At 38.9% G+C, this 23,886-nt stretch overlaps 2 protein-coding genes across 2 annotated transcripts in view; both read left to right on the forward strand.

Moving 5' to 3' along the window:
- col27a1a (collagen, type XXVII, alpha 1a) overlaps positions 1 to 8,241 on the forward strand; it is a 101,466-nt gene extending 93,225 nt beyond the window's left edge. Inside the window, exons 46-61 of the mRNA XM_074690602.1 lie at positions 420 to 473; positions 648 to 755; positions 856 to 963; positions 1,045 to 1,152; positions 1,262 to 1,315; positions 2,258 to 2,320; positions 2,400 to 2,453; positions 2,539 to 2,574; positions 2,686 to 2,703; positions 3,701 to 3,736; positions 3,829 to 3,855; positions 3,965 to 4,015; positions 4,130 to 4,298; positions 4,381 to 4,490; positions 4,577 to 4,792; positions 6,157 to 8,241. Of these exons, the coding sequence (XP_074546703.1) occupies positions 420 to 473; positions 648 to 755; positions 856 to 963; positions 1,045 to 1,152; positions 1,262 to 1,315; positions 2,258 to 2,320; positions 2,400 to 2,453; positions 2,539 to 2,574; positions 2,686 to 2,703; positions 3,701 to 3,736; positions 3,829 to 3,855; positions 3,965 to 4,015; positions 4,130 to 4,298; positions 4,381 to 4,490; positions 4,577 to 4,792; positions 6,157 to 6,303 (1,359 nt within the window). The 3' untranslated portion in view covers positions 6,304 to 8,241. The remainder of the gene's footprint in view (positions 1 to 419; positions 474 to 647; positions 756 to 855; positions 964 to 1,044; positions 1,153 to 1,261; positions 1,316 to 2,257; positions 2,321 to 2,399; positions 2,454 to 2,538; positions 2,575 to 2,685; positions 2,704 to 3,700; positions 3,737 to 3,828; positions 3,856 to 3,964; positions 4,016 to 4,129; positions 4,299 to 4,380; positions 4,491 to 4,576; positions 4,793 to 6,156) is intronic.
- A 1,868-nt stretch (positions 8,242 to 10,109) lies between these two features.
- cdk5rap2 (CDK5 regulatory subunit associated protein 2) overlaps positions 10,110 to 23,886 on the forward strand; it is a 48,903-nt gene continuing 35,126 nt past the window's right edge. The window contains exons 1-9 of the mRNA XM_074689852.1: positions 10,110 to 10,299; positions 14,507 to 14,562; positions 16,591 to 16,652; positions 17,298 to 17,408; positions 20,192 to 20,268; positions 20,373 to 20,496; positions 20,792 to 20,964; positions 21,052 to 21,193; positions 21,378 to 21,428. Coding sequence (XP_074545953.1) covers positions 10,247 to 10,299; positions 14,507 to 14,562; positions 16,591 to 16,652; positions 17,298 to 17,408; positions 20,192 to 20,268; positions 20,373 to 20,496; positions 20,792 to 20,964; positions 21,052 to 21,193; positions 21,378 to 21,428 — 849 coding nt within the window. The 5' untranslated portion in view covers positions 10,110 to 10,246. The remainder of the gene's footprint in view (positions 10,300 to 14,506; positions 14,563 to 16,590; positions 16,653 to 17,297; positions 17,409 to 20,191; positions 20,269 to 20,372; positions 20,497 to 20,791; positions 20,965 to 21,051; positions 21,194 to 21,377; positions 21,429 to 23,886) is intronic.

The following is a 23,886-nucleotide window of genomic DNA, read 5'->3' on the forward strand; positions in this document are numbered from 1 at the left end:
AAATAAAAATTAATTATTTAAAGTCAAAAAAGTAAATTAAATTTATTTAATTTAATTAACATTATATGAATTAAAATATTGGAAAAAATAAAACTTAATTGTTTAAAATAAAATAAAGTGAATACAAGGAATTAAAATTAATTTTTCTTTAATTGTTAAAATTCATTTATTGTAAATTTTTTTAATTAATCTTATTCACTTTTTTTTACTTTAAATAAAATTAACTAACATTAAATGAATTTAAAAAAATGAAAAAAATAAAATAAAATTTGTTTTTTTTAAATTAAATTAAAGTGAATAAAAATAAATTACAATAAATTAATAAATTATTTAATTTAGTTTAAATTAAATTTAAAAAAAATAAATTGATTAAAATAAAAGTATGCAACTCAACCTTTAAACTCTTTCTGTTTCTTTAGGGTCAAAAAGGCAAAAAGGGCCAGTCAGGACAAAAAGGAACCAGAGGAACTGAGGTAAGTCTGCAATTTTTTATTCATATTTATTTTTTTATTTTATTTTTTCACTGAAGAAAAAAAAATATGACTATTGTACCTTTAACACAGGTTTTGGTAGACTAATGTTTGAAAAGGGTGAAAGATTTTTCTAATCAATGAAATTACACAGCTAATAAGTTTGTATCTCCTCAGGGGGGAGGTGGTCCACCTGGTCCCAGAGGTGTTGTGGGTCGAGAGGGACAGGAGGGTGTCCCCGGGCAGGATGGAGTCCCAGGAAAGGATGGGAGCAAAGGCATGCCGGTGAGATACACAAATGAATCCTCAGACGTGTGAATTAATTTAGGCTAAAAGTTTGTTTTGATTTATGGACAATCTTGTTTGTTTCTTAAATTTCTTCCAGGGAGAACACGGCGATGACGGGGAGTTCGGTCAAACTGGCAAAGCTGGCTCACGAGGAAAAACTGGCGTTCCTGGTCTCCCAGGAGATCAGGGTGGCATCGGGCCAAAGGTAAAAATAAAGGAAAAAATGAGTCATATCTATGTTTTTGTTGTCGTTTGTTTACATCTAATCATTCACTCCTTCTTCCAGGGTGAGCAGGGTCTCCGAGGCCAGAGCGGCCCTACAGGGAAAAGAGGCTTCAGAGGAGGGATGGGACTGCCAGGTCCACAGGGAGACCAAGGTCCTAAAGGACAACCAGTGAGTGTCGCCCACAAACACACACTCAGACAAACCTGTGATGATGCTTGATGTGTTTCAGGGTTAGGGTTAGAGGAGTCTGTTTCTGATCGGTGTTTCTTTTAATCAGGGTGATCCAGGAGAAGCTGGGTTTCCAGGGATTCTGGGGGATTTTGGACCAAGGGTACGTTCACGAGCAGAGACAATTTTTTTGTTCAGATCCCAAATCTCCATCTGTCCATCAATCACTTCTCTTGGCTTTTGTTCGAACAACGTTTTGTTTGCAAAGTTGCACCTGTGCTCTAAATTATGAACGCCATGTCTTCACGAGTTTGGAGCTTGTGCCAGTTTTTCCTGTTTAGCATAAAGAAACGCCTTTTTGACGCCCGTATAAGGGAAATAATCCTCAGGGTCAGAGCTTATACAGAAGTCACACAAGGTTAGAGAGGAACAGAGAACATCGCTCCAGACTTAAAGTGTTTGTAAGATAATTTTAAAAGTTTCTGCTGATGGAAAAAAAAGACAGGTGGTGACCATAACTCATTTTATTTTATGAGTCAAACAATTTAACTGCACATTTGTTCTTAAAGCTGCTCCTTTAAATAAGCAAACACGGCAGATAAAACAAAAACTGACGTCAGGTAGTGCAGTTTTCACCACCTGAAGGAATATGTTTGCAGGAAAAGAATAAAATTAATAAAAAAATGAATTTAAACAATGAAATTTTTTTTAAAATTATTTAAAGTAAACTAAAGTGAATAAAATTAATAAAGATAAATTACCATTACATTAATTTAAATAATGAAAATAAAAATTAATTATTTAAAGCGAAATAAAGTGAATAAAATTAATAAAGATAAATTACCATTAAATGAATTTAAATAATGAAAATAAAAATGAATTATTTTAAGTAAAATAAAGTGAATAAAATTAATAAAGATAAATTACCATTAAATTAATTTAAATAATGAAAATAAAAAGGAATAATTTAAAGCGAAATATAGTGAATAAAATTAATAAAGATAAATTACCATTAAATGAATTTAAATTATGAAAATAAAAATTAATTATTTTAAGTAGAATAACGGTTTGTATGTATTCATTGATTAATCCTACGTTTTTTTAGGGCCCTCCTGGAGACTTTGGACCTAAAGGTATAAGGGGACCTAAAGGGCCACAGGGAGTAATGGTGAGTACAGTTTCATTAATATAAATGCACAAAACTTCCTCTTTGTTATTTCCTCATGCTCACCTTTTGTCTCCATCAGGGCCGGGGAGGAATAGCTGGTCCTACGGGAATCATCGGTCCTAACGGCAGCGCGGTACGTACACTTTCTTCAATTTAAATAATATTTCTCTTTACCGCTGCTCCACAGGCTGAGACTGACTCTGCAAGTCTCTTTACAGGGTCCCAGAGGGGAGAAGGGAAGCCGTGGAGAAACTGTAAGTTTTACCATCATTTTTCTTCATTTTTTTTTTTATTTCTAAAGTATCAAAAAAACACATCCTTGCTTCTGAATCAACTAAATCTGACTTTTCTCTCTTTCTGCACAGGGATTACAAGGACCAAGGGTATGTTAACAAACTGTGCCTTCATTTCTGATGTGAAAGATCATTTGTACACAGCAAAAAACTGAAATCTTATCAAGTGTTTTTGTCTTATTATACTTGGTATGAGTCACTTTCAACCAGTGGCAGCTGCTGGTCAGTTAAGGAGGGGAAGCTCATTTTTTTCCGGCCTATAGCTGCTACGTGAGACTACGACAGGCTGTAAGTGTGAGTGACAAGGGGAGAAGCTCCTCAGCTGTAGCTGTAGCTGCTTATTGGTGAAAAGAGAGAGAATCTTTAAACACAACGCTCGTTGTTTTTAAGAAAGGTAAACTCACTGGGGATCGATAAAACCTCTGGATCAGTCCAGAACAACTGACTGTAAAACTCAGAAGATGCTCTGGTGGAGGGTTATACTTCAAGATCTCTGACTGGCTCATTTCACTGTCAATCAAAAAGGGATTCAGCCTCAGACAGATCATCCAATCATCATGCAGAAGCCCAGCGTCCAGGCCAGCCCACTGCCTCATAGACCCCCAGAGACGCTGAGCGTCCGATGGGCGGGACAAAGCCCAGCGTTTATCCAATGACCGTCCAGTTTCCACAGTGGAACAACCCACTCTACGCTTCCCCGCTGAAGTCAGAAGACGCTCAGCGTCCGACTGTGTTAAAGCGCTGAGACGCTGCGGGGATGAATGAGAAGGAGGTGGAGCCAGTTACCTGTGATAGGAGCTGATTCTGAACTAAAGATGAAGGAATTCTAGCTCAGATTTTATCAGTGAAATGTTCACACAGCAGAACAGATCAACACTTTTTAGGGACATTTTAGGGAGGTTGAGCTTCCCTTGCAGTCTTAGAGCAATTGCCTCTGCTTTCAACTAATCAGTCCATAAAAATGTCTTCTTTTAAGCAGCATAATCAAAAAATAGACACTTGATAAGATTTCATTTTTTTTCAAGTATATTTTACCCTGAACTGAAGACCTAAGCTTAAAAAGGATGTTGATTTGTCTTATGATCAGGGATCTCCTGGACCTCGTGGACCTCCTGGACTTCCAGTGAGTTTTTAACTGACTCATCATCATCAGCAAACACAGTGTTGGAGAAGAGTTGAATGTTTTACTGACTGTGTTTATGTTTTTCCTCTCAGGGTCGTCCTGGTGTCCCTCTGTCATTCGTAAGTCACGCCGTTTTTGCTGATTATATCACATCCAGTCAATAGATCAGTCACAAAACAGTACAATGCAGTAAAAATAATAATATATATATTTTTTAATTTGATGCAGAAAGAAGACGGTGTTTTGTTCATGGACTCCCACACTCCACTCAGGACTGAGGTCAGTGAGTCTGACATCAGTAAATCTCTGAATGTTATCGTCCTGGCTTTCTCACATGCTTGATTCTGATTGGTCAAAACCTCTTGACGTCACCTAACCGTGTGTCTGTTTCAGAATAAGCCAGTAATGGACCTGCCGATGCTGGACCAGGGCGCAGAGATTTTCAAGACCCTCCACTACCTCAGTAACCTGATCCAGAGCCTGAAGAACCCGCTGGGCACCCGGGACAACCCTGCCCGCATCTGCAGGGACCTGCACAGCTGTGAACAGAAGCTGAACGATGGTGTGTGCTGCTTTAAAGACAGGGATTCAGGGAGACTTGATGATTTGGAGACTCATTTTCTGTTTGCTTCTGTTGATGTCAGGCACTTACTGGATTGACCCTAACCTGGGCTGCTCCTCGGATAAAATCGAAGTCTCCTGCAACTTCACCGGAGGAGGGCAGACCTGCCTGAAACCAGTCACAGCATCCAAGGTAAAAACACAACCTGTCAGGGTTATAAAACTTTAAGACACCAGGGGAGACGTGCTGACTGAAACCTGTCCTGTGTGTTTGAGCAGCCAACCGTGAGCGTCGGGCGTGTCCAGATGAACTTCCTGCACCTGCTGAGCTCAGAAGCCGTGCAACACGTCATCGTCCACTGTCTGAACTTCTCCGTGTGGAGGACGGCGGAGGATCAGCTGGATTCACAGTCTGTGAAGTTCAAGGCTTGGAGCGGGGAGGTGTTTGAAGTGGGAGGAGAGCTGGAGCCGGAGGTCATCGAGGACTCCTGCTGGGTAGGAAACAACAAACAAGTGCCAATTAACTGTCTAAGAGCCTAACTGTCAGACGGAAAAAAGACAGAAGAGCAGAAGAAAGATAAACAGGAGAGAGATAGAGCACGAGCTAAAGGCTAACTGTTTATTCAAACCCACATACAGCAAAAAACTGAAATCTTATCAAGTGTTTTTATCTTATTTAAAGTAAAAAATGTCTTGTTATACTTTATATGAGCCAAATTCAACTTATCAGTCCAGAAAAAATGTCTTTTTTCAAGCTGTTTCAAGTCAAAAATGAAGTCAGAATTGCTTGTAAAAAGTAAAAACCAAAGCTGCAAGCAGTGTTGGAGTGGGTCTTCACTGTGTTGCTGGTCTTTCGTGCCCATTTCAAGTCCTCTGTCAAGGTTTCATTCCTTTATAAAGTGTGTGTGTGAAAAACATAGCATTTTCCCTCCTTCAGTGAGTCACATGACTGACACGGAACTCAGTGTATGACATCATCACCAACTGCTGCTCTCTGAGGAGTGAAATTGACAAAAGTTTTGGAAACAACTCCTCATAGATGCCACTATTTTACCCAAATCTGTGTAAAAATGTGACATTTTTGTAGGAAATCTTGTCAGGAATCCATCTATATCATTTTTAAAGCTGCACAACTTTTAGTTTTTTGTCAAGAAGCCCAAATGCAGCAGCTTGTGTGGAGCTGGAATCTGTTCTCCCATTCATTCTAATGGAGGGAGCTGAGAGGGCTTCTTTGGGGTTCACTGACTTTGAGGGCTTGTCATTTGAAAACCATTTCCGAAACAACAATTTCCAAAAGAGCTTTTGTAAAGCAGGGTCCACTCTGTCATCTCAGAGAATTTCAAGCCGATATCATTTATGGCTTCGGAGGAGATAATTTTTCTAGATAGGGTAGAAAATGTGGGAAAATCCATGTTTAAGATAGGTACCTTTTTTGTGCATCTATCAATAAAATGAAGAGTGAGGTTACGTTAGCTCTGATTGATAGATGGCTGGCAGGACATAGCCAGGATTCACTAATGTTACACATTACAGACACGTCTCACAGCACAGGGCTGCCGATAGCGCTCAATATGGACGACTACTAAACTACTATACAAACTGACAGTTAGCTTGTTGTCACATTAGCCTACAGATATGTTGTAGCACCAGGCTGCTGATAGCACTACATATAGCCAGCTACTGCAACATTAGCTTGTTGTCACATTACAAACTGTAGCGCTATGTAACTGTACTGCGTGAGACTCCGGGCCAGAAGGTGGCGCTGCAGTCACATCCTTCTCACAGCATCTTTAAAGAAATGCTTTTCTTTCTCTAGCTTTTGTCACAGAGGACTAACATTTTGTGTGTCTTGGTTTCAGGTGAAAGACGGTCGCTGGCATCAGGCCCATTTCGTCTTCCACTCCCTGGACCCGACCCTGCTCCCTGTGGTCGACATCTTTAACCTCCCCAGTACTTCCCCTGGCTCACATTACCACCTAGAAGTAGGCCCTGTGTGCTTCCTGTGAGTTCAAAGAACAAGTCTTTTGACACAGAAAGATGGATCATGACCCCTACAGGTGGCACCGTTGTGCAGGTGTCGGGGATCAGACCCGCCTCCTTTCAAACAGATCTGGCTACTCTCTGCCAAACTCCCATTGGACTGCAGACAGAGGGTGACAGCACGGGAGGCGGGGAGGCGGGGGAGGAAAGAAGAGCTTTGGAGGAGCAGGGGAGTTCTTGCACTAGTAGCTTCTTCACTCAGTAAAAGCTTCTTCAAGCTCCTCGAGAAGGATCTCCACGTTCACCCGCTTGAAGAGAAAACGGCTCTTTGCCACGCAGTCTCTGGGACATTTATACAAGTGAGGAGAGACCAATCAGCGGACTTTATAGTAACTTATTTTTCTAACTGTATACTGTGTGTAGTTTCTGTGGAAAAACCACAAACAGTTCTATTACACAATAAGAAATAAAGTAATTGGGATCAGTTAAATGTACATATCTAAGTATACTTATTATTATTTTAACTTCTATACATGTATATCTTATGTAAAAAGAAATAATCTTCAAGTGCAATAGAAAAATGAGAAGTTAATTTGATATTTTAAACTTATATGGAAGGATTTTTCAGTGGGGTACCGTTTTTATTCTTGCCGGGTGAAATAATCCAAAGGCAGACTCTTTAAAAAATGAATAAATAAAAGAAAATCTGTATTTACTGGTGCTCCAAACGAGGAACCATGGCATTCAGCTTCCACCTTAGTGTGGGAAAACCAGGGAAAACTTTGAGTTTCGGCGTCAAATTGTTTTATTCTTACTGCTTTACTTGTACATTATTGAGCTGGATGCTGATGAGTGGGAGGAATACCTACAGACCACATGGAGCTCTAGTTCTCAGTAGAGTTTGAAGTTCTCTACGACTACGGAGGAAATCAGGGGTGTTATTTACTCGCAGCGAAACGGGACCAGGTGTCTCAGTTACAGGTACAGCAGGTACAGGTATTCCTTAAAGGAGAACTGAGCCACTGGAGAGAGGAGAAAGGAAACCCCCAACTTCTGTCTCATCCTCTCTCTGATGCATGGTGCTAAAGTAAATTATTCGAGGTGCTACCCATAGTGCTGTAATTACACCACTTTGCTGAAATATTCTTGTTTTTTAGTGCATGCTAGCTTAGATAATATAACGCCATAGCTTCCAAAGTGCACTACAATGCGATCATCCCACCCACACCTGCAACTTTTTGCTAATGCTGCATTTCAGAAAGATGTTGCTCACAATCTTAATATTTCGAAGAACGCTTTATAAAATAAAATATATTCCTTTATGAGTTTAAAATGCAGGATTCATACTTTTTTTTTCTTGTATTTTCTCTCTGTACAAAGCCCCCCCACAGTTGTATGTAATATTTGTTAGAAACACATCTAGTGGAGATAGTTTTGATTTAATAAAAGGTTTCTTTATTGTAGCTGGACACAGTGTGTATAATTGTGCAAACCTTGCTGTATACAGTGGATCCCCTATCTCTTATTTAATATTATTTAATGTTTTTAACGTGGTTGCCGACTGAGCATTTTTGTTGGTTGAAGCAATATAACTCTTCCTGACACCTTTATATATCAGTTTGCCCAACTGGTCTTGGAGTTTATAGATTTTTTATGTGTAAATTTGGGGCTCCAGAGAACAAATTTATTGCAATGTTAATTATCTTTTATTTTTCTAATTTTTGTTATTTCTGTTGTTTTTTTTTTTCCTCTATGATAACCAACATGTACTGTATCAGGATTCCGTGTTATACTCTAACTTGTGTTTCAAAGGATGATGAAAATATGTGAAAACTGTTTCTGTCTTTTTGTTGCAGACATTAAAACGAGCTAAGAATACCTCACATTTTTACACGAGTTTATCATTAAAGCCTGTTTGGGAACATCAGCCAAATACAGTCAAGTCATCAAACTCTGAAAAACTTTTTCTGGTGCAAACGTTCTTTATCTGTAGACTGTTGATGCATTGTTCAATGTCCATTTGTTCAATAAATACTTTCAATTTTTGTGTTGATGAATTTTTATCACTGAAAAAGCTTTCAGAGACAGAAAACCTGATTTCTCAACTTTATTGCATCTTGTGGTGTGCCACAAGGATGACCCCAGGGACCTTTTTAATTTGTTTTATATAATTATAATTTCGTAAACTTTTCGAAACTTTTTTAACAACTTATCCGCTGAAAAAGCATCCAGAGGACTTCTTTACTCTGATATTTTCCACTGGGAGCTCATCCAGAAGGTGTTTTGTTTTATCCACAGGAAGGGAATCCAGAGAGTGCATTATAATGTTCATCTTTTGAATGTTTTCCACTGAAAGAGCACCAGAGATGTAATTTCGTAATGTTTAATGTATTGCAAGGGGATCCAAGAGGGGTCTTTTGCAATATTTTTTGGATACAGGCACACATCATGAGTGCACTTGCAATTTTAAAGACACTTCACTGCTGGAAAACTTTTTCAGGATCTATTGAACACATCAACTGTTAAAGAGTCCAAGGTCCCGACTGGTTTTCTTCTAAGTGGGGCCCTAGGTTATTGAAGGAAACCCAACAAAAAGGTTTCTCCCCTGAGAAAACAAAGTGTCAGGTTTGTATGATAATGTGGATGATGTCACATTAAATTTTGCCTTAAGATTTTTATTATTCACATAAAAATCGAAGGTATGGTCTTATCTATTATGATTTCACTGCTGGTCCATACTGTTTTTTCCACAGGGTTAATGAAGAATATTATGAAAGCCCATTTCCAGCAGTTAAAAAAAATGAATTGATAAGAAAATTTCGAATTTAATGGATAAAAATTCATATATGAGATAAAAAGTTTAAATTATGAGCCATATATGAGACTGCCAAAGAGAAAGAAGTACATTTTTTAATACTCTTTATCTCAAAATAATGACTTTTTATGGTTTAATAAATATATAAATACAAATATAAATAATAACATAATATATAGAAACAATAATTATAACAAATTTAAAAAAATATATATATTATTGTGAATTTTTTATCTCATTATTTTGACTTTTCAACAATTATGAATTTTCAGCTCATATTTATGACTTTATCATCTCACAATTTTGATTTTTTTTTTTTTATTTGGCAGAAATGGACTTCCATAGACTAAAGTTTTTTTCCCCAATTTTTTAATATCCACAAACTATTTGTTGATTGGGCAATTCGCTCAAATTACCCCTAGATGTCGCCACTGTCGTGTAGTTACATGGTTACCCCAACCTCTCACATCAAAGCGGGTAATTTAATCCAGGGATAGTATTTATAACTTCAGACTGTGTTTTGTAAATGATAGTCATTATACCAGCAAGAGCTGTTTTTGTCAAAGTGTAACACACCCAACACACTCACTAAACATATGAGACTTGTGTTAAAGCCATTTCTGTAATTAACGCGTTTACGACACATACATTAAAAAAGTGTTGTCAGGAAAGCTTTAGTGCCTTAAGCTTTGGTGTCCTCCAACTGTTTTAATTTTGAGTTTCCATGTTCCTCCCTTCAGAGTTTGTCTTGGCCAATCGTTTAGTCCCAGTGTTCTGTCACTTCTATGCTGCTTTTCAAAAGCTCGAAATTTTTTCAATCGTGAATACGATGACAATAAGTTTATGAAAATGTATCGTGTTAAACTAATTTTGAATTAAGCTGGCGTAGCTTTACAAAACTACGTTTTATACTTTAATTTTAGATTCGAAAATCGACACCACTTCAAATGGATTTGGAGAGGAATTGAAAAATATCCTACACGACATGAAGGCATCATCATTCTCCAACGTGCACAATGGTGACGTTTACCATATCATGATGGCGGTAGCCTGGACTATTTTGAATTCCGTCCCACTTATCGAAGTTTGTGTGATGTCTGGTCTTTAGGATGCCTTGTTTTCTGGAGAGGATATAAGAAAATAAAGCCATTATCATGGATTCCGTCGTGGGGGACGATTTGACGCTGCCCGTTGACATCAACGGAAGGTAAGCCCACTTGAGGGGCTAGTGAGCTACCGCTAGCACAGTACTGCTGAACGTTAGAGCAGAGACTAATCCGAAACCAGTAAATAGTCACCGCCTCATGGGTACTGACTGTTTACTGGGAAAACACAAGTTGTTTTTTGCGCTAAAATGGCTAGGAAGCTGTGAAAAATTGTTAAGGAAACACATAAGGCGAAATAAAACAACACATATAACAGAGTGTATTCGTTTTGAAAGCGTCCTGTGTTTGAATTAGTCAACCTTGTTTATTTATTTTCTTTGTTAGGTTACTAGGTCATGTAGTTTTGAATTTTCAGATGTCAGTATACGCGAGAATAGCTGCCTTGATATTACATGTCTTTGCTAGTCGTAAGCTAGTAGTTAGCTAGTAGCTAACGTCTTTTGACAGTTGTACAAAGTGCTTTTGACTTGGCATACTGCCTTGGTGTAGGTTAGTTTTGTCTTTATAAGAAATAGCAAAATTAGGAGTGCAGTTCTCTTTTGACCCATAATAAGACACAGATTTAAGATGAAGTCTTAATTTGAAGACTAAAACCTGATATGACCTACTCTTCACTGACAAACCAAATGCGCAGAGTCACGCGCAGGCTTGCTGTGTTCCGTTATAAATCATATTCAGCTCATTGGATGTTGCTGTGATATCGCTACCGACGGTCGGTAGGTTGGCTTGTTGACCTGTCATTCACTGAGTGAAGGAAAGCGGAAACTACCAGAGCCAGTTTGAAGCGGGTTTACTCTCACACACACTTTAGAAACGACGGTTTGCTGCAACCTTCACACATAATGTGGACTCTAAGTGTGATGTTTGTTGTTTTTTTTCCCGGGCTCACCCAGAAATGAGAGGAGCGTTTGAACGTGGTAGGTGTCCTGTGCATCATTTCCTCTGCTCCTGTTGTTAAATAGTGTTTTTTGTCATCTGTAGCTCCTTTTCCTCAGCTGAACACCATAAAATAGCATCTCTGTGTTGAAGTTTGGTGTATCCCTGCTTTTAAATGACCTTACAGGTGGTAAGCGTGCCTCAGAAACTTAAGATGTTAACTGATATGTGTGGTGTATATTACTTATGAGGTAATTCTGCAGCCTGGTTCAGCTTTGTGTATAGTTTTATCACCTTATCTTTAGATAATATTGTTTTTTCTGAACTGGTTTTATGTTGGTAGGGGCAGCTGAAAATAAAAAAAGAGGAAGTCACTGTTTACAGACTCTGAACATTGTTTCCACTCTTTGCTGGAGCTGCGTTACTCTTAATGCAGCTCAAACCAAATATCTGACACAGACATGTTTCAGCGTCATCCAGTCTTCACAGGTTGGGTTCATTTTTTGACATTTTTCATGGGAGTTGTTTGTTTTGTTTGTACTTTTATTGTCTCGTGCTTCCTCCCCGTTAACACAGGAAGAGGTTCATTGCCATGTGATGCAACACTTTTCAACACATATTTACTGACTGGTAGTGTTTGCTGAGGATGACTGAGCCTCTTACACTCATGTTATTCATGTGCAGTTTTAAATGAAGTTGCAGATAGTTGAACCACTTTCATGCAAAAAGTTGTGAAAGTGAATCAGTGTTTGAGCTTCCTTCTGTTGATTTCTGTTGTTTCATGTTGGTTAAGGAACCCTGTAGAGTTGCATGTCAAAGGAAAACAAAGATAGGAGCAAAAAAAATGAGTTTAAAAAAATCCTGATAAAATGTACTAATTAAAACGTGTGCTGCTTTGGCTCCACTTCAGGTTTGTCTGTCCCTCTCAGTTTGTTTTCACTCACCACTCTGTCCAACCCTGCCAACAACAACTCCTGCTAGTTTTACCTAAGTGGAAAAATATGAGCACTTGTTCAACTGGTTAGTTCATGAACAACCTGTAAAAGATGGACCCATGTTCTAATTTCTGACAGGAAAAGAGATGTTGTAAATGTAAACTGGTTCCAAATATCAGTTGTCTGTATCATGAACTATTAACGACAACAGTCATTATTGTTAATCAACCGGTAACTATGCTAGCAATAGAGACAATCAGAGATAACTGATACCAATATCTTTTCTACAATACCCAATTGCAGAGATCGTCATCTTTCTCTTATATTGGAAGAAGCTGAGGATGTTCAATACCACTTTTTTTCAGACAGATACAAGCACGCGTAGGCTTGTCACGATAATCAATAAATCAATTAACCGATCGATAGATAAAAAAACGTCCTCGGTAAGTTTGCCAGCCTCGATAAAGTGACACGTGCATGCATGTTTGTTTTCCTCCTCTCTTTCGACCAAAGAGGCTGAATGAGAAGATGGCTCACTACGTCTATCTTTCCTAACATCAGGGTGCATAGGTTCTATAGCAGATTTAGCAGATTTATAGTGAAGTGAGCATCTGTCAAAAATGCAATCTTTGGGGTGAAGACGGGGCTGCTGGCTCCAGTGTGGGAATATTTTGTTTTTTATCAGAATGAACAAAGTGTGAGCTCATGAACACCAACGAGCTGATATGTCGCATTTGTTTGAAAATAGTGGCGACGAAGAAGAAGAAGGGGAGGTGCAGCGGAGCCTTGTTCTTTGACAATCCGCTCTTACTGAGGCTTTTGTTCGGCAAAGTAAATAGAAATAATAGCACCAAATGGTGGGCGCTCAAAGACAGATACATTGCCAAAGAAATGCAGCCCTTCAATACGGTTGAAAGCCAGAAATGTTCAAAATGTTTGACAGACAGTACAGATTGACTGGGAAAAATTACATGTTACAAACAATTCAGGAACCGTATAAACTCCCTTTTATTTAGGCTATACTTTTTATTGTTGTTTTTTTTTGGAGTTTCGTTTTTTCTTTAGAGACAGGGTCTATGTTTTATTGTTTTTGATTCGTATTATTTTCATTGACATATATTTTTTTCTAAAAGGGAGTCCATTTCATTTTCATTGTATTTTTTTCTCTTTCTTGTTCGTTAAATTTATTGTATTTTTTGTTTAATTTATTTTATTTAAAAGACCCTGACCTTTTAATTACAGTTAAATACTCTTAAGAAATTAAAGTTTCTTGCTTTTGATATGGTGTACTCACTTTATTATCCCATTTATCACAATCACATCAATTAAAAAATGGAAAAAAATCAAAATAATATTGACAATAATATCGTTTATTGGCAATAATATTTTGGAAAATTATCGTCTAGCAAAATTTGTTTTTGTGACAGGCCTAGACATCAGAGATCGTCCAACTGGTGTCTTCCTATGCCCAACAAAAACTTTCCTTCCCTGAATTAACTGGCAGGTAGAGCTTTATGGCATTGAAATGGGGCCAGATGCTAAAATTTGGCTACCCTCATTGGTGCACATCGACAGAGCATCTATTGGCTGATTCCGTCCTGTCACTGTTTCCTTAACAAGTGTGTAGACGTAGAAAAATTAAGCAACTCATGCTCGATCTTTGCTGAGGAATATAAAGGAACGCAGCGAAGTGACTGAGCTTGAACTGCCTGAGGAGGAATGGGAGGTTGTTATGCAATGCTGGAGAAAATATATTATTAGACACAAGGGTGAAGGTTCCCAGGAGCTGGGAGCGAAATGTCTCAAAGTCTTTGTTCATGCATGAGTTCCTGCTCTGAATCCCACCTGTCAGGAGGAAGTCTCTGATTCTCAGTGAGCTGTGTTTCTACATGTGAAGCGTTGGCGTGATCCTCGTTCCTTTTGTAGCATGGGTGTCATCCAGATGTGTGATGCTGATGTTTGGGTCTTTGTGTAGTGTCTGTGGGTGCCCCTACTGTCCTCATCACACCCACAGTGGCCCACTTGTCCTCCAAAGAAAGCCCTCCTCCCTCCCGTCCCCTGCTTTCTCTGTTCCTCCCTCCTCCTGTTTGTCTAAACATGAGAGCTAGGCTGCCACTGGCACATGGTCACACACACACACACACACACACACACACACGCTGACAGTGTTTCTGCCCGAGTGGATGTAAATGAAGCAGAGGGTCATTCTTACGCTATTTATGGAGCGTTCTTCAGGCTCAGCGGATCTGTCCGGCGTGAGTAATACATAAACACAGCACATTTGTTATTCATGCTTTAAAAATCAGAGAATGTGTGTCATAAGAGCAACGCTGGGCTCGCTGTAGTTCTTGTGATTTTAGAAATGAGTTGACTTAAGCGGAAATGAGACAGAAACATCCGTATTCTGGAGTTGCTAACAGAGTATCTCTGTCCCCAGCTGCAGACTTCCAGACTCCATAAACCCTGGAGATCTTTCCACCGACAGCATGACAGGTAAGACGTCTTCTTCTTCTTCTTTTTCAACATGTCTGCTTCTCTCCGGTGTATTAATTAACTCTGCCGCTGAGTGGTTGCTGTGACCTCCCACTGTTTCGTCTCCAGAGTTGCGCTCGGGGATTAGCTGGATGTGGTTAATTAGCTAATCCCCTTTGTAATGTATTGTCAGAGTCTTTGTAGTGTGCCAACAATATGTGCAGAGCTGGAACAATACATGTCGTTCAGTAAACACTTTATAAATACAGCTCAGCATCTGTGGCTTTCTGTCAAGTGATTGACTTGGCATCCCAGCAAAACACTCATATAAAACACTCATCAAGTCTTCAAATGAAATGTACAACTATGATTATTTACAACTGACTTTATAGCAGAAAAAATGTTATGAATACACAACCTGAATGGTTCTTTGTAGAGTGTTTTTCACAAAGAAGAGTGCATTAGTTTCCTCTTTCCTTTAAACACTAGGATAAGAAAATTAAGCCTGTTTCAGCTCAGCTTGCATCTGTTTTTTTCCCCCATGGGCTTACTTTATATTAAAATAAAAAGATGTTTGTAAATCCCTGGTTAGAGGCAAACATTCCAGTGTTTCCTCAAAGTTTACAGCATCACAGCCTCCACAAACTGATCACGATGAAGTATAAATATAGGGTCTGTAGGAATTTTGGTTACTTTATTGTGAACATAACATTCAAACTGGGCACCTCCTCCTTCATGGGAGAGACTCGAGAGCAGTTCACCTGACTTGGCATGTTAGCACAAGCTAATCACGGGTATTTGACACATACCTGGTTAGCAGAAAGCTAACTCACGTCGCTCTTTGTCCTGTGCTGCTCTCAAAGTTCCTGAAAACAAGTCAATGTCAAGAGTTTTGTTCCACTTTGGTTGTGTTTTTTTTTTCTCTGTGTTACGTCCACTAGCATAGTCACTTGGGATAGCTTCTTCCACTCGCTAATCCATGCACAAAGTCACTTGTGCATTGGGGAAATGTGATTGGCTGTTGTAACTACGCTTACTCTCCTCCCAGAAACACCTCAATGCGAACAAAACATCAACATCCAGGCTGAGGAGAGGGTTCAAGGCAGACACAGACACAGAAACATTTTACTTTTTTGGACACTCCTGGGCTCTTCTGCTTGTGCTGACTTTATAAGCCGACTTAAACGTGGGAATAGTGATGAAAACAGGATATTTGCTTTGTGCAACAACAAATAAAACAAAAAGGTAGATGATAATACGTCTGTAAAGGCTAGTGAATGATCACACTAATCACTGAATCAGTTTTGTCCTGTAACTGTTTCAGCCACTATGTGTTGTAGGAAGGGGTGCACCGATCACGATTTTCTGGCCTATCACTGATCTTTAAAAAGCCTGACCTGCTGATACCGATTTGGGCCAATACTGATTTTTATTTTTTTAACTGACAGCATATAGCCTCAGTATCCCAAACTTATTTTATTAAAAATCATTGAACAATACCTGTTAAACAATAGTTTTTTTAAGTAGTGTTGCCTAAAAATGGACAGAATTGTATTAACATTGTGGGGAAATCATCTGACCTCAGTTGCAGCTGTTTGCGACGTGTCTCTGACTTTTGCCTGATTTTATTTCTATGTAAAGCGATGATATTAAATATAAAATTTGAATGAATGAATGAATGAGAAGTTTATATAAGATAAAGCATTTTATATTGACCAGTGTAGATGTATGTTAAATGTCACCAGGACAAAAGCTACATCTCTGATTCAGATATAAAGTAAATAAACAGGTAACTTTAACAAGCCAAGTCAGGAGTCAGGGTTGTGAAATACTTTGTTGACGTGTGTTACATGATCAGCTGTGTGTGTGGGCAGCCTCAGCCGGTCTGAACAGGGACGCTCTCCAGAAACTGTCTCACCTCTGCAGCGGAAAACACGTCTACTTTCTCTTTCTCTTTAAAATAACCCCGCTCATTAAACTGAAGGTTCATCCCTGTGGAAAAGGCAAAGAGATTACTGTCCATTTCTGACTCAGATGTTTGTTTTTCAGCTCCATCTCTCCCTGAGAAGATGTCTCCGATCAAAGCTCTCACCATGAAGGACTATGAGAACGTGAGTGATTGGTCACACCGTCGCCGCTTGATTCTGTTGAGTCTTAATAAACTGAAACAGCTTTTCAAAATGAGCTCATGCTGCAGCTTTTATCCTCAAACACCAAACAGGCTTTTACAATTTATTAAACTTTATCCTCAGTCTGACACAGAGCAGGCTTCGCTGACCATTTAAGGAGACTCAGAGATATGGTGTGTGTGTGTGTAGGAGGATAGAGGTGGTCTGAAGTCTATATTTCAGCATTTGTGAGGAATGCGCACTCAGATATTTTGGCCTGTGCTCCCGCCTCGCTGCATGATTAGAGGTTTTTTTTTCTCTCTTGGAGAGCGCAGACTTCTACCTCTTCCCTTTGACAGCCAACCCAACCCCCCATTTACCAGATGTATGACGCTGTGAGCCTGCAGCACAATGATGCACAGTCTACTTCACACACAGGCATAAAGGCCTCCCTTCTTTTTCTTTTTCAACATTATCCATACACGTTTCGTTCTGTTATATAAACACTGTCCTGGTTTTTCCCACAGACAAACTGTGTTTTTACTGTTTTCTTAGCATTGAATACAAGTGAAGTGGACAAAAAACTAACACAGCCTTTATGAAATGTGTTTTTTCAGTTGATAAAATCTTTCTCTCAATCGCCCGCAGCAAATCACAGCCCTGAAGAAGGAGAACTTCAACCTGAAGCTGCGCATTTACTTCATGGAGGAGCGCATGCAGCAGAAATGTGACGACTCCACCGAGGACATCTTCAAAACAGTGTTGTATTCTTTTTTTAATTTCTGTCTTTTCGCTGTGATGTCTCTGTTCACTGAGTGTTTTAACGCTGATGTGACTCAGTGTTTCCTACCGAGACGATATGAGATCAGCTTCAGCCACAACAACAGCTGGATCTTGTTCGACAAAACTCCTGAACTCTGAACAGCTGTGCTGCCTTTTCATTGTTCTTTTCTCCTTTTCTCTCTTAGTGAGATGTAAGAGCTTTGGAATCTCCTGGTCCCTTTAAGACCTCTTTAGTTTCTCTTTTTTTCCTCCATGAGTAATGAGGTGTCATTAAAGAACTTGATCTCTACTTACATGCTCCAAGATAAGCACAGGATTTATGATTTTGGCCACATTTTCAACTCAGCTTTATTTATACGTGTGTCACAGCAAGAGAGGAGAGGGAAACAATTAAAACAGTGAAAAATGAACACAATAGAGTTTGATAAATAAATATAGTAAATTGAATACATAGGATTCAGTATGATCTTTTAACATTTATAGAAATTCAAATAAACCAAATCAAGGTGTTGTATCACTTTGAATTAGACGCCTGGTGCTCCCAGCCCAGCACGGCTCCAAATCTCTAGCCAGACTCTTCTCCTCTGTTGTTCCCAAATGGTGAAATGAATTCCCTAACTCCACACGATCCACAGAGTCCCTTTCTACTTTAAGAGATGTCTGAAGACTCATCTGTTCAGGGAACACTTAGGCCCTTAATCTGAGCCTTCTCCTCTTTGTCCTCAGGGGGAGAATGAGTCAGAGGGTCTAAGGCAGGGGTCTGCAACCTGTGGCTCTGGAGCCTCATGTGGCTCTGTGACTCCTTTGCTGTGGCTCCTTGTAGCTTTAAAAAATATAATTAAAACAAAGGGTGCTTGAAATTTTTCTTACAGAGGGTATTAATGATAACAACACAGACACTGAGTAAAATTATGACATAACATTTTGTACTAAAAATACATCACCTCTTGAAATAAGATTTAATTTTTTTTTTTTGCAATTTTTGGATTTTTTTAATTCTTTTTTTGACATTTTTTCAAATTAAGAAAAATAATTCCACATTTTTGGAAGATTGAGCAAATTTTTGTTTTTTTTTATATAAATCCCCCTTTTTTGCAATTTAAGAAAGTATTATCAATTTTTGGAAATTAAGCAAAATTTTGAAAATGCATTATTAAGGGTTTTTTATGTAAATTGATGACTTGATGTAAGGTGACCTTGAGTGCTATGAAAGGTGCCCTGAAATAAAATGTATTATTATTATTATTATTAATTCAGCAATTAAAAAAAAAAAAACTTTGCACATTTTTTAATTTCATTTTTTTTTAATTTTGCAATTTTTTTTTATTTTCCAACTTATTGAAATTCCATAAATTTTGCAAATTAGTTAAAAAAATAATAAACTAAGAAATCACATGTCCAAATTTATAAACACAAAAACTTCTCGTTTAGATAATTATTCACCTGATTATACACTTTTTTGTCTTATTGTAAAGATAAAGTAGATTTTGTGGCTCCTGAATGACTTTAATCCAGGTGAGAAAGGAAAGGTTGCAGACTCCTGTTCTAAGACCAAGCTCATAGTGAATTTTCAGCACTAATTACTGAATGTTATTGAAGTATATTGTTGCATACGGGATATCAAAGAATTGCAATTTTAATCAAATCGGCACCTCAAAAATCGTGAATTTGAATTGGGAGAAAAGCATATCGTCCCAGCCCTAGTTGGTACCTATAAATGTACCTAACTTGGTACCCATCTCTATTCACCAACCATAGGAAAAGGGTGACACAAATTGGTTTGCAGAATTCTAATTACCGTAACTCCTCAAAATTTTAGGCAAGGGAAAAATACAAAGAGTTTTTGTCTTATTTTTAGTATAAAATGTCTTTTTTAGAGGTAATATGAGCCAACTTCACCTGACCAGTCCTGAAAGAGGTGGAGGTGGTTTCTATGGAACTTGGGTGATAAAGGGTTTAAAGAGAAATAGTGGAGCAGATAAGTGAAAAAATCATTCACATGATGATGCAAGCATGAAATTTGGTACAAATACTCTCTAAGGGACACTTTTTTGAAATAAAACGTTAGACACGCCAAAACTCAACATGGCGGCCATTTTTAGAGATGGACGCCATTTCTATCAGACGATTCTTATTTCAAAAGTTCATATGGTGATGCAACCATAAAATTTGGCACAAATACTCTCTTAGGGACACTCTTTTGAAATAAAATGTTAGACACGCCAAAATTAAACATGGCGGCCATCTTTAAAGATGGCCGCCATGTTGAGTTTTGGCGTGTCTAACGTTTTATTTCAAAAAAGTGTCCCTTAGAGAGTATTTGTACCAAATTTCATGCTTGCATCATCAAGTGAACGATTCTCTTGAAATTTGCAGTTATCTGCTCCACTAAAAGCATGTGAGGAGCTTAGTGACCTGACTGGATATTAACATAAAAGAAAGTCTGCGTTGGAAGAGGAGCAAGAATGTGAAGAGCTTTAATAACAAGTCAAAGAAATTAAAAATCAGAGCTGAAAAAAAAAACAAAGAGCCAGTGCAGAGTTTGAAGTACGTGTTGAAACTCGTAACATTCTGAGCATACTGTCTTTGAAGGATTTTGGTGATCTATTCAAAAATAAGTCATGGTAGTCTGTGTGGCTAGTTTTAAACGCGCAAGTTAAAATTTAAGTAACTCAAGTAATATTTCTAAGATGAAAAAATGAACTGTGTCATAACCATAGAACTGTGGTTACATTAATTTGTGCTGTGTCTGTTTCCAGAACATTGAGCTGAAGGTGGAGCTGGAGTCTATGAAGAGAGAACTCGCAGAGAAACAGGAGCTTCTTGTTTCTGCATCGTGAGTGAAATCCCTTAGGCACAGCATCTGGAAAACCCACATTTGATGTCAGTATAAGACCAAAAACTAGATGGCATCAAATTTATCTGATTTATTCTTCTCAGGAAAGCGTTGGAGAGTCTGGCTGGACGGGAACCGGGTGAACCTCAGCGTGTGAGGGAGCAGGCTCAGAGAGACATGGACGCACTCAGAGATGCTTTCAGCAAGAGGATTGCTGACCTCGAGCAGGTAATGAAGACATATCTCAGTCTATTTTACACCTTTAAGTTAAGAATGGTGAAGGATTGACGAATAACAAGCAGCTATGGAGAGAAACAAACGATAGAAAATGATTACAGAGAAAATTTCTTACATTCAAGGCTCGGAAACACCTCTCAATTTTGTATTTCCTTTTCTAGTGAGATCAGGGAAGGGCTTGCTCTGTTTTTCTTTTCTTAATGATAAAGTAAAGACAGAAACACTTGATAAAGTTTCAGTTTTTTGCAGAGAGATTACTCATCCTGGTGTCTTTGCCTCATATCAGAGTCTACAAACAGCTGAGGAGGAGGTAGAGAAGATGGCGGCCATCGCTGAGCAGGAGAAACTAAAGAGCATAAACATGGAGAAACAGCTCCAGGCCTTGGCTCCACAGAGCGCCTTCCACCCTGTCCCCAGCCCGGTCCAAGACCTGCAGCAGGCCCTGCAAGACAAAGACAAGTACGGACCTCAGACTGATCCCTGTGACTCTCATTAGTTTATCATCTGGGTTTTTTTTTCACTTATTTCTTTTATCACTCACATCAGAATCATCGAGCAGCTCACGATCACTGTGAAGAACCAGGAAGCCATGATGCAGCAGAAGAAAGGTGCAGAGACGGATTCACCGTCGGCTGAGTGTGTTCAAAAGCTTTCTGAGCTCATCACCAGGAAAGATCAGGAGCTAGAGGTGGGACACATTCAGTAATACACTTTGATTTTTAATATTCTGATCATCAGGTGGAAAAACAGTTTGATCCCCCACTCATGTGTCAAGTGCTAAAACGATAGCAGCTGTTTTTACAGATTTATGTTTTGAATGAAAAGTTCCAGCACGTCAGACATTTCACTGACTTCCCACCGTTTGTTTCCAGGCACTGAGGAACAAGCTTCAAACAGAGAAAGACCGAACACCAGATCCCCAGGTTAGTGATGCTTCGTTTGCCTCTTTGATTCCCTTTGTGCAGTTTTCAGGCAATTAGCTCCACACAAAGCAGGAGCTGGCTGACTAACTGGGATATTGTTTCTGAATCACACCCATGTGTTCAAGTTGTGTTTTCTTTTGTTCTTTTTAAATGTCCAGCTTCCGACAGCTGGCTGATGTCTGTCAGTGGTGTGTCATATTCTGCTTTCTGCGTGTGTGTGTGTGTGTGTGTGGGCTCAGGAGAAACACGAGCTCAGTGGAGTGTGCATTGAAGTGTCGAAGCTTACGGTGAACATGAAAGCAGGCACTGTTTGACTCCAGAGGACTGTGGATGTGGCTCTGTTAGAGCACAGGAAATGTACTCTGGCATGTTTTTATGGCGGTGTGCCTCCTGGTGAAGATGTTTTTTGTCCCCTTGTTCAGTTAGTCGGGGAGGATGCTTGTTGTGGTTTTCTTTGGGCTTTAAGTGGATTTTAGGTAGTTTCTGGTTACAACTTCCTGTCCGCTTGTTCTTCCCTATGCTGCATTTATGCGTTACAGCTCCACGCCCGTCAAAGATAGGATAGCTGCGTATTACCTGGGACATGACGGATGGATCTAGTGTAAGTTGACAGATTGGCTTGAATGGGAACCTCTGTGATCCATTGCCGTGACAGAGTGGGGATGGACTGGAGACGAATATGGTGGATTTCAGCAAGGGGGATACAGAGTTCATATTGTATGAATGTGGAAACTGAAAACAAGAGAAAATTTGTGTTTCTTTAACAAGAAAAATCAAATTTTGTGAATACTTTCTGCAGATGGTCAACTACCAAGGACCATGGATGAACCAAATCAGCTTTAGCTGTTTTTAATTTTAAAATGCAAATATAATTGAAGTTTTTACTCAAATCCCAAAAGTTTTTTTAGCATTCACATTAGCTGAACTATTTTTTGTTACTAATAAAACACAGTTTCCCAGTATCATAAAGTATCATTAGCTCTGCTGCGAAGTATCTGACTCTTGTATCTGTTGATCGTTGCTTGTACCTGACTCCAGCTCTGTGAGCTCTCTGTGCGTAATCTCTCAATATCTCTTAATCTTTTCAATTAGGTCTGAAGGAGTTTCAAGGTTGAAATTAATCTGTATTAGAGGACTTGTCTGGTAAATTATCTGGTCTTTTTAATTCTCTGTACCAGCTGTGTGGTTTTACGTTCTGGGTATTTGGACTATCAGAGGAGCAGTGGGTTGCTGCTGGTGGTTGCACCTAGAATCGCACGTCATTGGTTCCTGCGATATGTGCTGTCTCAGGGTCCGGTTTGCAAAGGTTGTGAAGTTCTATCCAGGTATAATGACCCACAGGGAGAGGCCACGAGCCCATTGTGATGTGATACTCTGGATTTTATTTGGCTTTCTTTCTGGAGCCAGTTAGAAAAAGCGAATGAAAAAAAAAATCTTTAATAGTTTTATGAAAGTTAGAGTCAGGATCATCAGGGTTTTTTCTCAAATGATTTTAAATACAGATTTTTTGATTCAAAAATCTTTTTTCTTTTCAAATGTAAGTCCTTCATTTTAGTCTTTGTTTATAAGCTGGGTTGGAAAAAAGTTGAGATGTCAGACCCCCTGAATAAATTTTAAAAACTGACTCACATGTGATGAGCATTTTTGGAAAAATAAAGCTCCTAATGCAGTCTTTAGACATCGTCATCATTATTCAACTTTTGAATTGTCTGGTGTTCAAAAAGTGAACTTAAAATCGCAAAAATCTGAAGTATCAAATCGCAATTTCAATCAAATTGGCACCCCAAAATTTGTAAAAGACTCGGATCAGGAGAAAAGCAGCCCTGACAAAATCAGTTCACCTCCCGGCCAGTGTAGGGCGCTATTTGTGTTTGGTTTGGCCGCGCCAGACCAAACAACAACAAAATTGCAACCAAAGCAAGAAGCAGCTCCTTCAACTTTTAAGTCTGTCGCTTGGAACGTTGTTTTGCTCAAAACTTATGCTAAACGTTAATCAAAACAAACAAAAGTGTGAAATCAACAAAACAGGCTTCCTATCTTATCTGTCACACACTGTGCAAGTGAAGCAGCCGTCTATAAAACTTACTGGATGTCCCCTCAGGTGACCCAAACCTGCACATAACACCATGGAAACCAAACTTAATTAACCAAACGTATTAATTTGATCAACAAAACAAAGGATTGGCTCCTACAGGGGGCACACCAGCCCAAAAAGTTGGAGAAGCCCTGAATTTGAGGATACTTTTCAGGCTCACCTGGATTAACAGGCCCAGCAGCCACACCTTCCTCTTCAGAATAAGACCTATAACGCTGTCATTTAATGCTTTTGACTGGGATGATGTCATGTTTTTTTCTTCTTCGTGGATGGAGGTCAAATATGTGACTCTAGAGCAGAGACAGGAAACGTGAACCGTGCGGCGCCTGGTGAAGTTACTGTGACGTTCAGGACTCAAAGCTT

The sequence above is a fragment of the Halichoeres trimaculatus genome, unplaced genomic scaffold, assembly GCF_033239565.1.
Source record: "Halichoeres trimaculatus isolate MK-OKI-2021-1 unplaced genomic scaffold, fHalTri1.1 fHalTri1_scaffold_16, whole genome shotgun sequence".
NCBI lineage: Eukaryota > Metazoa > Chordata > Actinopteri > Labriformes > Labridae > Halichoeres > Halichoeres trimaculatus.